This window comes from Poeciliopsis prolifica, unplaced genomic scaffold (genome assembly GCF_027474105.1).
Source record: "Poeciliopsis prolifica strain line A6 unplaced genomic scaffold, Auburn_PproV2 SCAFFOLD012, whole genome shotgun sequence".
Taxonomy (NCBI): domain Eukaryota; kingdom Metazoa; phylum Chordata; class Actinopteri; order Cyprinodontiformes; family Poeciliidae; genus Poeciliopsis; species Poeciliopsis prolifica.
Window position 1 is genome coordinate 8,689,850 of NW_026562387.1, and position 15,424 is coordinate 8,705,273.

Genomic DNA, 15,424 nt, shown 5'->3' on the forward strand with positions numbered 1-15,424 from the left:
CAGGGGGAGACGGAGGAAGAAAATCAATTCCCCATAAAATTAGTTATTAAGCCTTCTCCCAGAAGGTGGCTGCCAAGCAAGGTCTGAGGTAGTTTTAAATTTGTTTTTTCAATTTAGCTTAAATGTGAATCGGGAAAAAAAGTCACTTGCAGACAAGATACTGATTGACCTGCTCCTGTGTAGGATGGACATCTTAAGCTATTTGATGTTCCCCAATCTGCTCTCCAATGTCTTTGAACTTTCAGGGGGAAAAAACACCATTGATTTTTCGGGACTTCAAACTTGAGTTCTCCTTAAAGAAAAGGTAAGGTGTTTATGTTTTTTTAACCTCACAGATTTTCTTGTTGACATGAAACTCGAGAAACATTTTGTTTCACTGTTAAACGGCAAATGAATATTATCGTTCAGAGCAGAATTTGCTTTGCTTGTTGGCTGATTGCTAAAAGTTTCTTGGAGAATAAAATCTTACAGATGGAAGTGGCTGTGAGTCCAATGAAAACACACTGGAAGCAAGGATTACTTTTGAGCACAATTGCATTGGTAGGCAATGGCCAGGCTAGTTTTTACATGCAAGTACACAAAATATAGCAATTATCTGCCATTTACTGCCTACCGTTTAGCCACTTGGAGTTGTACTGGGCAGTGCGTAATGGCGGCAGTCCGCCAAGGCTGCGATAGATGGCCGGGTCTCGTCCAGAGAAGTCCATGGCGGTGGCGGCGTAGAGCTCTCCACTAGATGTGATGAGGGCTGTGGAGTTGTGCAGGGGGTTGTAGGGACACCGAGCCATCCCGCTGATCTGATCGTGGATCTCTGTCAGGTTTGTCAGCTGCAATATAGTGGAAAGGAAAGTCAGGTTAAAGTGGGGAATTGAGAAAAAGTGATCAAGAACAAAATAAAACGACCGATGAGAATAAACCGCCTCTGGGCTACTACAGAGTGGGTTTCCTTTTATTTGCAACATGAAGAAAATGGCCTAATTTGCACAGTTTGTTAAAAGGTATATAAAGGTTATATATCCAAACCCTAATTTAACTGCAGTTAGTTGCGTTAAGAAAGACATTACTTTTATAAGATCACATGTAATAAATGTTTTTGCAGCACAACTGTTAACACTTTGTAAAACCATTTTATAACAACAGGACAACACTTAGTATCCCCCTAAGGTTTGCTTTCTTAATCATTTAAAATCCTGTATTCGTCTCCTCATCCCACAGGCTTTTCTTGCATAATGTCTTGCCCACAGAATAGGCTTCATATTTTCTCTGGTGAAGTCTTACTGACTTGAATTGGACATATGTTTGGGATTCCAGTGATGACTCAATTTATGATTTACGGCAAACAACAACCACGCTTTATTTGAATTAACCTCGTTTTCAAAAATGTCAGTGGTGTCATGGAAAAGGAATAAAGGAGACAACAGAAATGTTAGAACTGTTCCATATGCTGCAGTTTATTTAATGTCTGCACAGACTGTCTGTGCAGACATTATGTCCCCTTGTGAAATGTACAATATAGACAATTAGCAAATGTCCTCATGTTTGCTATTTTCCTCAAAACTAGGAAGCTAACTCAGAACTGCAGTCTAATGGCCAGATTTAAAACCTTTGTTAACATGCCTCGGTGAGCCAAAGTTGCTACTCTCTTAATAGTGAGTTTCTTTTTTTTTTAAATCTCCCTTACAATCAATATTCTGCTTGTTGGGCGTGGTTGCAGGATAAACTTGGATCCTCGAGCAGCTGTGCGAATCGCCATTGTTGTTTAAAATGTTTTAATTATTGTTTCTACTGAAGACATGGGCAACGCTGGGCAAATAACAATTTTCTTGTAATCGTTTCACGACTTTGGGAGATAAACGCACATCTGCTCTACTTTAATGGCATACACGTTTGTCCATCTCATTTTCAAATGCAGTTACACCCAGAGACAATCTAATTCAAAAAGAAAGGTAAAGTAAAAATCACAAAAATACTTTTAGAAAGCTTATTTTATAGAAATTTTGACCCAAAGACTGGAAACAGTTACTTCTTAGGTGAGATTCTACCCCCCAATTGAATAAATGAACTCAAATTAAAGTCTGGATTTTACTTTTACTTTTTAGTGCTACTGCAATAAAAGATCCAATTTAAACATCTTTACCACAGGCACTAAAGTAAGTTTATTTATAAGGATAGTGATGTAGGACAACAGCAACAATATATAGGACAAAGCATCAAAGGGCAGCATTAAAATGCAAATCAAAGAACTGTGCAGCGGTGTTGTTTGTTCCTGTCAATATGCAAATAGTACAAGCAGCAAAAATACCTCTTCTCATAACATTTTGCTTTGTTTACATCTACTGTGAAGCAGACAACAATATGTACAACCAGAACCTTCAGAAGCAAGAAGCATAATTAGAGAGCACATTTAGAATAATCAGCATCGTAAAACACACAAGCACAACAGCTGCTTTTTAGGCTAATGGTAAGAAACCACCTGTTCAAGACCAACAGAATTCATCTTGGCTGAAGTGCTTTAATGGTTTGGTTTCTGGTGTCTCTACGGAACAACCAGCTGTTCTTCAACATGAAACATTGTTAAACCACATCTTTGAGTTGCCACTCAGAGTTACAAAAAGGCTTGATGTGCGATGAATTGCTCCACTGCATTTCGCCTTTGATTATAAAGCCAAATCCAAGGTCCCGCTTTTTAAAAATACTTTACAGCTTGACCTTGGGTTATCCCTGACACGCTGGACTGGTTGCTGAAGAGCCATAGCACATGCTTCTGTAAGTGAGCTCTGAAAAGGGAAATGGAGAATTGCAATTTTCCAATCTAAGATGTAATTTTATTTTATGGTGCAAAAGCAAACGGCATGCAAGATTTATCTCATGGCATTTGTACTTTCAATATTTATTGAAGTTCCCATGGCAAATGAGGAATGCAAGATTGTAGGTTTGCTTGTGAGCATTATGCAGCTACTTTTCTATCATTCAGTCAAATTCAGTACTTGAGACTTCACACTGGTTGTAGATCTTATGAGACTGTGCAATGATTCATAGCTCAATCTTGTCTCTCTTCAATCATTTTTATTAATCTACAAATTTCTTCTAAAGTGAATTCAGAGCAATGTGTTTAGAGGAACCAAGCAGCGACTTTTGGCAATTTCCTAGAGCCTGTCGATTTGGGTCAAAAAATGTGTCCTCTCTAAAGCCAACGCCGCACAACCCAAACCACAACAGAGAAGCAACCCTGTGTGAGCTTTGCCAGTGTGAGGTGAAAGCCTGGTATTGACATGGCTGATTCCGTTGGCAGGAGTCATTTTATTAGGTCAGCTGGGTCATTGAGAAAAGGAAGAAGAGGAGGAATAAATAGATGGCAAAGAAGCTATTTCATTTAGAAGGAAGGGAAGTGAAAGTTGTCCCTGTATAGCCCAAGCAGCTGCAGGGCTGGGACGCTCTAGGGACTTTTGTGGAAGGAGAAGGATCACAGCTAATAAAGAAGAACTATCGACTTTTTGAATAAGTCTTAAAACAAAGAGAAATCCAACAGTCAGAGTAAGAGCTTTCACCTGCTAAATATGGCAAGAAAAGTCTCAGTTGTATATTTTAGACCTGGTAACTGACAGGGCTATCAATAATTTATAATAAATTTAATCAACATTAAAAAAGCAGAGAGGAACTGGATAGTGAACAGAGCCAGATGATTTTGATGTGACCAGTGATTGGACAATTTGAGGAAATCAAATAGTTTTCTGATCAGTTCTTGGAACTACCAGGTTGCAGTAACAACTTTCATGAACATATTTTGAGTCACCCTATTGCATTTCAAAAAGTTAAAGATCTGGAGTCTCATTTCCAAAGGATTGCACAGGATCCATACTAAAAGTTCTGATTTATCAAACCATGTGCATGCACACCTTTAAGCAATTTTCCTCTATAGATAATAGCTACACCTAACACTTTGCGCACAAAGTCCTGCCTCATGTTCAACCTTCTGCATGCCCTCAGCTATAAATGGTCAATGCAAAGATGCTCATGAATGTCAGTGTTAATTTAAATGAACCAGCTTATCATATCATTTAATTGTTAATAGCAATGATGAGGAAACTAGAGGAAAACCCAATTTCACAGTGGCAGAAAGCCATGTGTGTGAGGTGGAGAGGTACAAACATATATTTTCCAGTAGCAACAGTGACGTGAAATAAAGTTTACACACTGCCACTGGCATTTTAAGGGGCCCCTTGAACGCTTCACAGTTGAGCGCTCACGGGTGTGAGTATTATTAAAGCACCTCCTCTGTACTCTGAACATTTCAAAACAAGGTAGGAGTCAGCGCCTGAGGGGAGAACCCACTGTCCTCTGCAGGTTATAGTGGAATAGTGCATCAGTACACCAGGCCCTAACAGTTAGCATTCCACAAATTAATTTTTCTTGGACTCGTGTTCTTCCAAAGTGCAGGGAAATCTGCCATATTCAGAACAGCTGGCATTATTGCACTTTGTGCTGGCTGCTATATTTCTCAGGAATCTCTCCTGTTTCCAAGTTTATGAAGAGAGGCTTGCATGGAGGAGATTTACTGTCTTTCTGATTGTAGTGGCATTCACTTTAACATTAACTTTAACATCAACAATATCAACTTTGAACTGTAGGCCCTGTAATGTTTTTTTTTTTAGAGTTTTTGGAGAATTCTTAGCACCTCGTTGTATGTTGTCAGGTTGACTTTACTTGGGAATTGGTAGTTGTTGTGAATGTCCTCCAAGTCTCATATTGACTTGAAATTAATTTGAATACTAAATACTTTAGCACACAATGGCTGTTGTAGCTTCTTAAAGGCCACAGAAACTCTCTCAAGCTCACCATAATGACCATGTCTACTCCAGTCAGGAGCTCGCCAAAATAAATGTCTATATAAATAATAAATAAATGTGCACCTAGTATGATTAGGTGCACATGATATCGGAATCATCTCAAATTAAGTCTTGGTAGATCAAAGCTAAAAAAGACCTAAAGGTTTGATGTGTGTCTCACACATATGTACAGCTATTTGACAAATACATTTTGTTTCATCAAAATCAGTCACGAGGTGTACATTATTGTCAACGCACCATTTCTTATTCTATTCCTTACAGTCTGTCTTAGGTCTCTCCTGTTTTCTATTAAATTATGGACATTCTTGCCACTCTGTGTCCATCATCACAGCTGATAAAAAATCTGAGTGAGCGGCGTTCTACTGATGCTGACGTTCCTGATCCATGTTTCAAATTAACGAACATGCAGCTCATAAATATGACAGCTAACGAACATGCAGCTCATAAATATGACAGCTCCTAATGAAATACAGCTGTAATAATGCCATGGCATTTCAACTATGTGTATTTTCACAGCGGTAAACAGTCATTCTGAGCTTCTGACCTTTGAATTCAGTGCTTTAGGACCAAAACAAATGTCATTTCAATTGTAAACTCCTGCCCAGTCTTCTTCTAAGAGGGAAATGGTGATGTGGACGTATCACTGTTATAAGGTAAGAAAGCAATAGTCTGACATTTTAAATGTTCAGCTACACTTGACTCCAGGGGCATATGTCACCAGAAGTAGTCTCCTAGATATTTTGCAGCTGCAGTGAGTGAACAAAAGCAGAAGACATGGTTGACCTTAGTGTGTCTGCAGCCTGCTGAATTCAAAGTGAGAAGTTTCACCAAAAATAGTTCTAATGCATACGACCAGGTGCCTTGAAGCCAGAGAGAACTGAGTCATCTCAATGTAATGAGAAAAAAAGGGAGTAATGTGAAAAAAAAAAAACAGAAGCTAAATAAATTTCAATGACTTTTCAGAAGGGTCAACAAGTATTTACATGGAGCCCAGTGCCAGCATTAACAAGAGTAATGAGCTTAACATTTTGATTGAGATGCTAAACAAGTTTGGGGTAACATTAATTCCAGAAATCAGAGACCTTAATAGGATTCATTTTTGTAATTAGTCAGCATGCCTGGGTGCACAATGGGAGCTTGAACAGGGAATGCTGAGGTGTCATTCTCCCAACTCACCTTGATTAAATAAGTTAATCAACCTGACCTTTACCTCAAACAATGTCACTTCATTAAAATAACAACCGAGTCTTCAAATTTGCATTGTTCACATGCCTGTCATAATGCTGCTATTTTATGCTAACGATTTCTCAAAATATGTGTTGCCAGCTTCTTTTGAGCTGGCCGCCGCAGCACCCTCGTATTGATGCAAGGGAGTTGATGCACTTGATCAACCTACAAGGTTATGATCATCAATGAAGAAAATGCATGTCAGTTAAAAATCTGGAATTTAATGTAGTGTGTGATACTATCTGAAGAAGATATGGTTAACCAGTTTGACTACAAGAATGGCTTTGTAGAAGTTTGCTGCAGACATGTCTAAATGCTTTGATGCAGCATTTCCCAGAATTTTTTTTGTGAACTTAAAGATGGAATACAAAGGATAATTTGTATGGAGGAGAAGTTGAATGATAAACTTCTAGCGACAAGCTGACTGACTTAGAAAACTCATAATGCTGTGCACAAGGAGACAAAACCTAAGCGGCAGAGTTTGAAACCAGTAAAGGGAAATCAACAAAAAGAGAAAGCAGGTAAGCACCACATTTTGCTTGTAATCTTTCCCCTTTTCTTAGCAGGATGGAATATTTACAACTTCAATTATACAATCAACATGGAGACCCACACATACGATACTGTTGTAGAGCACAATCTTGCTGATGGAGACTTCGTTCAATTTACTCCAGTAAATATTAAAGATAATATGCTTCTTGGAGTAGTTTTTTCTACACAATGTTATTTACTTCTACTTGAGTAATATTATGATGAAGTACTGCTATTCTTATTAAGAGAAAATTCTGGCTGTTCAACTAAACTTTAATTAGTCCATTGAATGTCTTAGCAATATCTTTGTTAAAACTTCTGGGTTGTACACAAGGATCATTGTTTTAATGTTATTTTCTGTCTTCTGACAATGTGGTACCATTTGGAGATCTGGGAAACACAAAATAAACAGTATATATCGTGTCTTCACACATTCAGCCTACTATAAGCATTCAGTAGTTTGACCTGGTGGAAAACAGACTCGGAAATGTGTGTTTCTTCCACTTTCATTTGTTTTTACTTAGGTAGGCTTTACTTTTTTACTCTAGGGTATTTTTTTTTTGTAATTACTATCAGTGCTGCCCTGACTTGAGTGCAAGTTTTGGCTACTCTATCCACTAGTAGAGAGACTTTGCTGATGCTAGAACCTCGCAAAATGCCTTGGCAGACAATTTATGGAGTGAATATATGTGCAGTGAAGAGTTGTGTTTTTTAAAAGTGGACTGCAAAAATGTTTTTAGATATGTTTTCCTATAAAGAGGCAACACATTTTTTTCTGCTGCTCAGTTTTTTATGTAATTGTCAAATCTATGTTTGTTATTTTAGACATTTCCTCAAATTCCAAAAACACATAATTAAACATTTCAAATGAGCAATCCTTTGACTATGCCAATCAAATTGAGGAAGGATACTTTTTCCAAGCTTAGAAAAGGTCAGCACTATAAAGAAATTAAATTTACAGTCTTACTGGTTGACATTGTGATGCTAAAATTAACATAAAACTAATTAACAAGAAAATTATCATTTACCAGGTATGTGGACACGATCGCCATTATACACCATTATATCCTATTATATCCCATTATATCTCTGTATTTCAGTCAAGAAGCTGGAGCGCGTCTGCAGAACTATAATGTCGCTTTTATTTTGTGTTTTGCGGCACTTCTCTTTATGTCAAAAAAAGCCTAGTACACATGGTACTTTGTGTAAACCTCATAGATGGCAGATGGGCGCAACTAAAAATATTGTCATTCTAAGCTTCAACTTTATCTAAAACTGTTAAAAGCTGCAGTTATTTCTCAAGTTGTTTTTGTGAAGTGTTTATGTTAATACTGAAAGTTTACTCTGTCCAGCTTTGTAAAAATAATGTTGCAAATGTTCAGGAAAAATACTATGACAGTAAAAACACAGCCTCTTTCAGTTTCTGTCAAATTCACGGATGGTTATGTATGCATTGAAAAGGGGTTTGGATTGCAAATTGCAGGCTCTGTAAACAGCACTGTGGATGTCATGATGTTCGTACCGTTCGATTGGTACAGATGGGGGTGAATGCATTGGTTCCACAGGTAAACAGCCTGTTCCCATTAACCAGCAGCACCCTAATGTAGTTCTGGCACTCCTCCTGCAGAAACACACAGGAAAAAAAAAACAACATATATAGCAGTTACTAACAGTTCCATTATCTAACCACCAGCAAGCAGCAGCATTAGGCAGAAGAGGCCAAATTACACTTTATGCCAATAAATAAGAAAAGCACCTGCATCAACAGGAGGGCTGCTCCAAAACGTGGCCAACTTACACAGAGTCAAATCAAGGCTAATATCTGCATGGCTTAGCCATGTCACATCCTAATTCAGTGGGGATCAGGATTGGAGAGGTATCTCAATACGGCAGAGCCCAGATAAATGCAACAGGTGTTGGAGAGGGCCATTCAGAATTAGTTTAGAAAATTGCCTTGGCTTTGTTGACTGGTCAGAAAGTGAAATGAAAATGTCGCCTCTCATACACTTCATTCAATCATTCTTTCTTTTTAGCCTGCTCCCCACCACAATCAATTCAAACCACTTTTCTCCAAATTAGAGTGAAGTACACACTCATCAGCCTTTTCTTGGCTCTTTACTCCTGTGGGAATTCCTCCCTGGATTTCAAGTAAAACTACTCAGCTCTTGGCTAAAAGCTCACAAAAAGCAGAGCAGAACTGACAAAGTGAAAGATTGATTGAATGATAGATCGGCATTCAATTTGATGAACTTTCAATGTAAAGGTCAGGTATTCAAGAGGGCTTGCAGGTGATTTCTATCAACTAAAGTCAACCTGTGGTAAATGTAAAGGTGGTCGGCATTAACTTCATGAAGCGGCAATTCCTTTTTTCACAGGACAAAAAAATAAACCTGTAGGGTTCTCCATCTAACAGGGGCCCTGGTCATAGTTAAGGGGCTGTTGTAAAATTTTAAACCCTTGTAAATCTGCTATTGTTTCAGTCACTGGAGCAACCCTCACCACCCCGCTTTTCACTCTGATTTATGAATGTAGGCTGGCATAGCAAAGGGACTTTATTTTCCCCAGACAACATGAACATTGACACCTGGAACTACTTGTTTCCTGGTCCTCAACACTTCAAAGTATTCAAGGTGACCACATATATGCTGTTAAAACAAAAGATGTGTTCATGAGCAGCACATTTACAAGCCTATGCCTGCATACAGGAGCTTCTCAAAGCCCTAACATCAAAAAGTATAAATGTTTGAGTCATACAAATTAAAAAGTTAAATCACATGTTATATGCATTACAGGTTACTCTGTGGATATTTTATTAATTTGTTTAACTTGGGTTATAGTTCTTACAAGATTAGAGATTGGAGTTTTGCATAATTAACCCAAGGTATGGCCACAATAATTGTAGGTAAGGCTGCTGCCTCGTTCTGCAGACCGTCACTGAAAAACATAGGGTAATTCAAATCAATTCTAAAAATTATCTACAGGTCTAAAATCACTATTAGAGAATCTATCAGTTGACAGAATTTTGTATACAAACATATTAACGAAAAGTTTCGGGGAAAGAAAAAATGTGGACAAGCAATAGATCTTGTTGCAAAGCCCATTCAAATGTTTGATAAGGCATTGACTGTGATTGGAGTCATAACTTTAAGAGTCAACACACAGAGGTATTGAGGAAATGGCATAATGGTTGCGTCAGGATAACTCTGTGGTCAAGAGGCATTTTCAGAACCATATCCTGACCAAAGTGTTATTTCAGATGAAAGTAAATCTCACCCTTTAGTGGGAAATCAAGAGTCTCTAGAAAGTCTGGGGTTAGGGTTAGTCACTGATGATTTAGTCATCTGCTGGTGTTGGTTTATTGCGTCTTATAAAGTCCAAACCTTCGATTAGAAAATGTGAGAGCTCTTGATGGTTCATTTCCTCAAAGATGTTACCTTATAATGCAGAGCTGGAGAGGGTCACTCAGAATTGAGCTTTTTTCTGCCACTTAAGTAGTGACAAAGTCTGACTATCATCACACCACATATGACTGATACAAGGATTAATGCAAAATCATCCCCAAATAAGTAGCTGGGTAATTGAATAGTACATTCATACACTGTATCAAAAATAAAAATAATGTCTGGATTATTTAAGAGTGATATTTTCCGTATTTGGAGACATGTCATCATTGCAAGAAAATAGAAATAAATTCTCAAAATATATCTCTAAACAATTAATGCGTTTCAAAGTTTAAATTGAATTATGGAAACTAACGTTTTGAGGATATTTAAATTTATTGCAATGCTCCTGAACTTGGAGTGTTTGTGCAGCTGGCTGTGATCTATAAACTTGTGTGAAGGGGTGTGGGTGTTTGTGGGCGGGTTGAGAAATAAGGATCTGCACTTTTGAATTCTTCTCAACAGTTTCTCGCTAATTTAGTAATGGGAATAATTATTATTTTGACAGCATCACAGTGCTTGAAAAACACCTAAAATCACTGGTATTTCTCTCAAAACTCAGGGATGATATCTAAAACAGCTTAAGTTATGATATATTGATGTGCATTGAGAAAGGTAATAAACCACATAAAGCCCTGTCAACTGCTGGAGGGGAAAAGAGAGAAGCGTCTAAAGCTATTCTTAGTGTACATCACAGCAACTGATCCTCAGAAGAGAACAGAGCAAAACAATACTGCTCTGCCAGACTGTAGCGACTCCCAAGGACTGAGGTAGTTGTGGTCTGTAATTCACTTCAACGATCATGTGCTGGGCAGGCTGTGCATGCCTATTATGGGTCCCTGACCACCTTTCACTGGAGGATAAATACACAGCGGCAGATGCACATAAGAATCAGGGCTGAGCAGTTCACCTACAAGTCAAATTCAGCTCAAAAAGACATCTGTTTTATATAGAAGGCTATACCATCCAGCCACATACTAAAATATAGACTGTAAAGAAAGAAGTAAAACAATAGGAACTCCTTCTGTACAAAAGTCTATAAATAAATGTTTAAGTATAATAAGGGAACATTTTACTATAGTGAGTTGATTTAAAACCACTCAAGCTCCAACGGTGTCCATATATTAAGGGTGGATAAAGTGAATCCGGTTGCTTTCAATTCCTAATATGATTAATTCTTATATTATGGTTTTATTTTTAGCCTGCAATTTTAGAAAGTCCTTAGCAATGGAAGACTTTTGGGCTGAAGTTTGAGGGTTGGAGGAGGATAAGGTTTTTATTTTGACATGATGTAAAAAGATCGCAATAAATCCTAATGAAAAAACTAAAACTAAAAGAAAATAAGACAGGTTAGTTTTACATAGAAAAGAATATAAAACATTGATAAAGGCAACACTACATGTGTATATCAGAAAAAGTAAGTGAATTGTTCAATTCCTTTTAAATGGTGGCAAGGAAAACACATCTGGGTGTTAAATCGCAGAGCTAAATGTGGGTTCCGCCCATGAATGACTTGCCAAATCCTCTCTGCTGAAGCTAAACAGCTTATCTCCTTATGCAACCTTGCTTGGTGTCATTTGTCGAATTAAACGATAGGAGTTTGAGGAGAAAGGACATACTGACAGTTTAACAATTTATTTATTTAGCAAACAGGCGGACTCAGTAGACTACTATAATAGCCCAGCAGGTGATCCTAATAATGGTCACCAGCTTGTTCACACTCTGTTGTGGGATAGCAGTCCATGAAGCATTGTCACACTTTTTATACTGGGTATGATGAAGAAGTTGCTAGTCCAGGGTATAATTTCATATAAGAGCCTAATTTGGTACCAGTGTGTGTTTCTTAATTATCATACAGCTGTAAAGCAAATGATACATGAATGATCAGAGACAATGAGCAAATGCTATTTGTCTGTGTTAACTGTTAAATACTATATTTGTTTTACCGACAGTGTGTAAGTGTTGTAATTTTTTTTAAATTACTTTTAATTATCCTTTATTTAGTAGCTCTGCAAATAGGAAAGAGGATAAAAGTGAAAAGGGAGAAACAAGTAAATATATTTAAGTTTAGATTAAATATAGCATGCTTGAACACCTGAGATAATTAACTTATATAAAGACTATATAAAATTAGTATCTACCTGTCATGTGAAGTAAGTTTATTTCACAATTTATTTATTAAATGAGCAGATTAGTAAACGTTTAACTCAATTCCCTTTTTGGTTCCAAAGATACAATTGAGCCAAGGTTATCAAGTACGTTTCTAATGCAAAGTTGTATGTTTCTTTTTGAAAATGAAAACTTGTTTTTCTCATCATGTATCTGGCAAAGCAATATGAGAGAGTGTTCATGTAAACTCACCTCAGATTTTCCACGGCTGAAGCAGGCTCCCTTGGTGAACTCATCACAGTGCCATTCAGCCTCCTGGAGAGACAGAGTAAAGCAGTGTAAAAGCTCCCAAAAAGCCATCAAGAAGAAGCAAACACCGGATGACTTGTCCACCTGAAGCAATATAAGAAAGACTCAGAGAACTCAAGCAAAACGTTTGGCAATGAAGTTTCCACCTCATTTTTTAAGCATTTTGCTGCCATCAGATATTGAACACACAATGAAGAAACAGAGTAATGACTGACAAATCATTCAGCATTTATTTGACACTAACTTGAGTTGAGTCAGATGGAGAGATTAAAGCCAACAGCAAATGCATCAGACATATTGCCAGTGTAGACTCTCAGACCAATACATGTACAATGGCATGAGTACCCACATATTAGAAGCATTGGCAAATGCAAACACAGAATCCAATTAAGGTGCATACCAAACAGAGACCTCGAGAAATGAGAGGCAAGAGTGTGTAAAGCCACATGTCAGCTTGATTTATGTGTGTGGGGAAAGAAGGAATCCTAAAACATTACAGGCGGGTCCCCTGAGCCATTGTGTCATAGTGATGTACATGCATGTAAAAAATAGCAAGACCCTACTTTAAATTTTAAAATAGGCAGGAATAAGAGTAAGAAGATAAGAGTTTCTTTTCTCCTCAGAGGGAAAGATGCAGGTTCTACCTTTTAATTTCAGTGTGACCTCTGAGAAGGGGGTCTCTGTCATTGATAAAAATTCTTTCTTCGTGTAATAAGGGCTGGCCTTGGGAGAGCACTGGGCCACTGAGTCGCTCACCCCTGTGACAGGTGGAATTAGCCTTTACTGCCACCAGGTCTGTATGACTGGCAGAGAGAAGATTAGTTAACAGAAAACTTGGCTGGCTCAGTGTTAAGCTTAATTTGCAAAATGTCTCCAAAAGCAATATATTCAAACTGTTTTTTTGCCAGAGAAATGTAAGTTTTATTCTAAAAGCCTGGCATTTGAACAGTGCAAAAGCGAACCTGAGGAAATATCTTAAGGCAAAATATCATCATCTTTTAGAGATAGGACCTCTAAAGATCTATTTAAAATAAACAAATTAAATTCTGCATTATTACTGTTGTTCCAAGCAGATAAGTATTTGTTTTTAAAAGTGGACTTTTCCGACATTAACCTTACACCTTTTAAAGCAGGAAGGCATGGCAATACATTGTGATAAAGTAATCTCTGTTACAACCATTTCACAAAATGGAATCTTAGATTTAAGGAAAGGAAGAATCCTAATCCAAAGGAAAAGGACACAAGTTGTGCATACTATCCACATTTTTCATTACCTCCGGTTAGTGTTTTTGGATGCTTTTTCTTTGGTTATTTCTATTTTGCTTTTAGTTTAAATACAGCTACTGTTGGCTACAATCCCAAACAGAAAAGTTGATGAGATATCCTGCTTGAATATTAATAAGCTGCTAGAGTTCAGTTTCATTTTCAGGCAATTTAATTTTACATTTACTTATTGCGTTGGCTTTAGACAATACTTTTTTTTCTGACAGACCTGTCCTTTCTGCCTCATTGGCCTTTGGGAGGCATGGAAGCTGCCGTATGTTCGCCGTCACCCATAAACGCACACATAAGCAGCAACCAGAGCCCGTCTGGAGGGAGAAAGGCGCTCACGGTATGTGTGTGTGGTACTATTCATGGAGATAAAATATGGCGCATTAATGGTAGCTGGCTTCTGGCTTGTCTGTTTCTCCTCTGTGTATGTGTCAGTTCATATTCCTGGGAGAAGCTGGCTATTCTGGGGCAATGCAGACACAAAACATTTACATCTTCAGCACAGGCAGCAAGAGCGTGCACACACCGTAGCACAGTCATCCCCAGCAGAATTCAGTGTGGGTGCGGAAAGTGCTTTTGCTAATCGCAGGGGGCGGAAGAAAATCTGTTAATGGCTTGAAACACAACTCACTTGTGTTTGGTACAGAAATCAATCATAATCCAAAGTGAGGCTCCAACTTCAGATCACATTAATGTGCCAACTTATTTCCTGTTGCTTGTGGAGTGATTATGTTATTTATCATCATTCAACACACTTCAGAGCGTATGTTGACATCCCACCATTGTCTCACTGTGCCTTTAAGACATTAACATTACAATTACTAAAAGAGATGACCATAAACCTGTAAGTGGGGGATGTGTGCTGGCATCATTGACCACAGAAGCCACCTAATCTGGCAGGCCTGGCTCAAATGGTCCAGAGTACAGAATATAATCAAAGTAGCACAATGACTAGCAATGGGTCATTAAGAAACATTAAAATCTCATTAGCATGCTTTTGTTGAGCTGCTAGGCTTCTAAAATTAAGTTGTCTTGTAATGAAATATATGTGGAATGTTGTGTGGCTAAATATTAATAATTATTGGTCAGATCAGAAAGGTTTCAAAAAGAGGATTATTCTGTACCTTTTTGGCTGAAAAGAATAAAGAGAAAGAAAACAAAAGCAAGGAGCTGAATTTAGCAGGAAGACAAAATTGTAAATACACCAATAATAATAATAAAATGCAGGTTTAACCTATTACTGGGTTTTATGCTGTTGAAATAGGAGCTTGCAATATTCACCAGTTTGGCCCCCCAGGCTGCATTATTCCTTAAAAAGTGGTCTAAAAAAATCCCAGCAGATTCTATTGAGTCCCCAACCTGCAGCATTCACTCCTCCTGGACAGGCATGTCGTCACAGTGAACTACAACTTGAGTTGTACCGTTAATTTTACAACAATCAGAGAAGAATGTACAAAAAAGAAACCATTTTTTTAAAGTGTTATGAGAGATTTTAATGGACTGAGTTTTTCAAAATATTCTGAAACATACCAGAAAAGCTGCACATTCAGGACCTGAAGAAATCTTGGTCAACTAAAACATTGTCGCCAGGCCATATTTTAGACAGTTTTATATCCAGAGTATAAATTCCATTATCCATTCTCTTGAGTTATTTTCATTAAAGGTATTATTAGTTTGTGATTTTTACAG

At 37.7% G+C, this 15,424-nt stretch overlaps 1 protein-coding gene across 3 annotated transcripts in view; it reads right to left on the reverse strand.

Annotated features, from left to right (window-relative positions):
* sema5a (sema domain, seven thrombospondin repeats (type 1 and type 1-like), transmembrane domain (TM) and short cytoplasmic domain, (semaphorin) 5A) overlaps nucleotides 1-15,424 on the reverse strand; it is a 138,448-nt gene that overhangs the window by 64,614 nt on the left and 58,410 nt on the right. For all 3 annotated transcript variants that reach the window (XR_008606471.1, XM_055037520.1, XM_055037521.1), the window contains exons 5-7: nucleotides 12,407-12,469; nucleotides 8,128-8,226; nucleotides 614-827 (exon numbers count right to left, since the gene is read on the reverse strand). Coding sequence is in view for 2 of the 3 variants with exons in the window: in XM_055037520.1 (XP_054893495.1) it covers nucleotides 614-827; nucleotides 8,128-8,226; nucleotides 12,407-12,469 (376 nt within the window). In the remaining variant the exon portion in view is untranslated. The remainder of the gene's footprint in view (nucleotides 1-613; nucleotides 828-8,127; nucleotides 8,227-12,406; nucleotides 12,470-15,424) is intronic.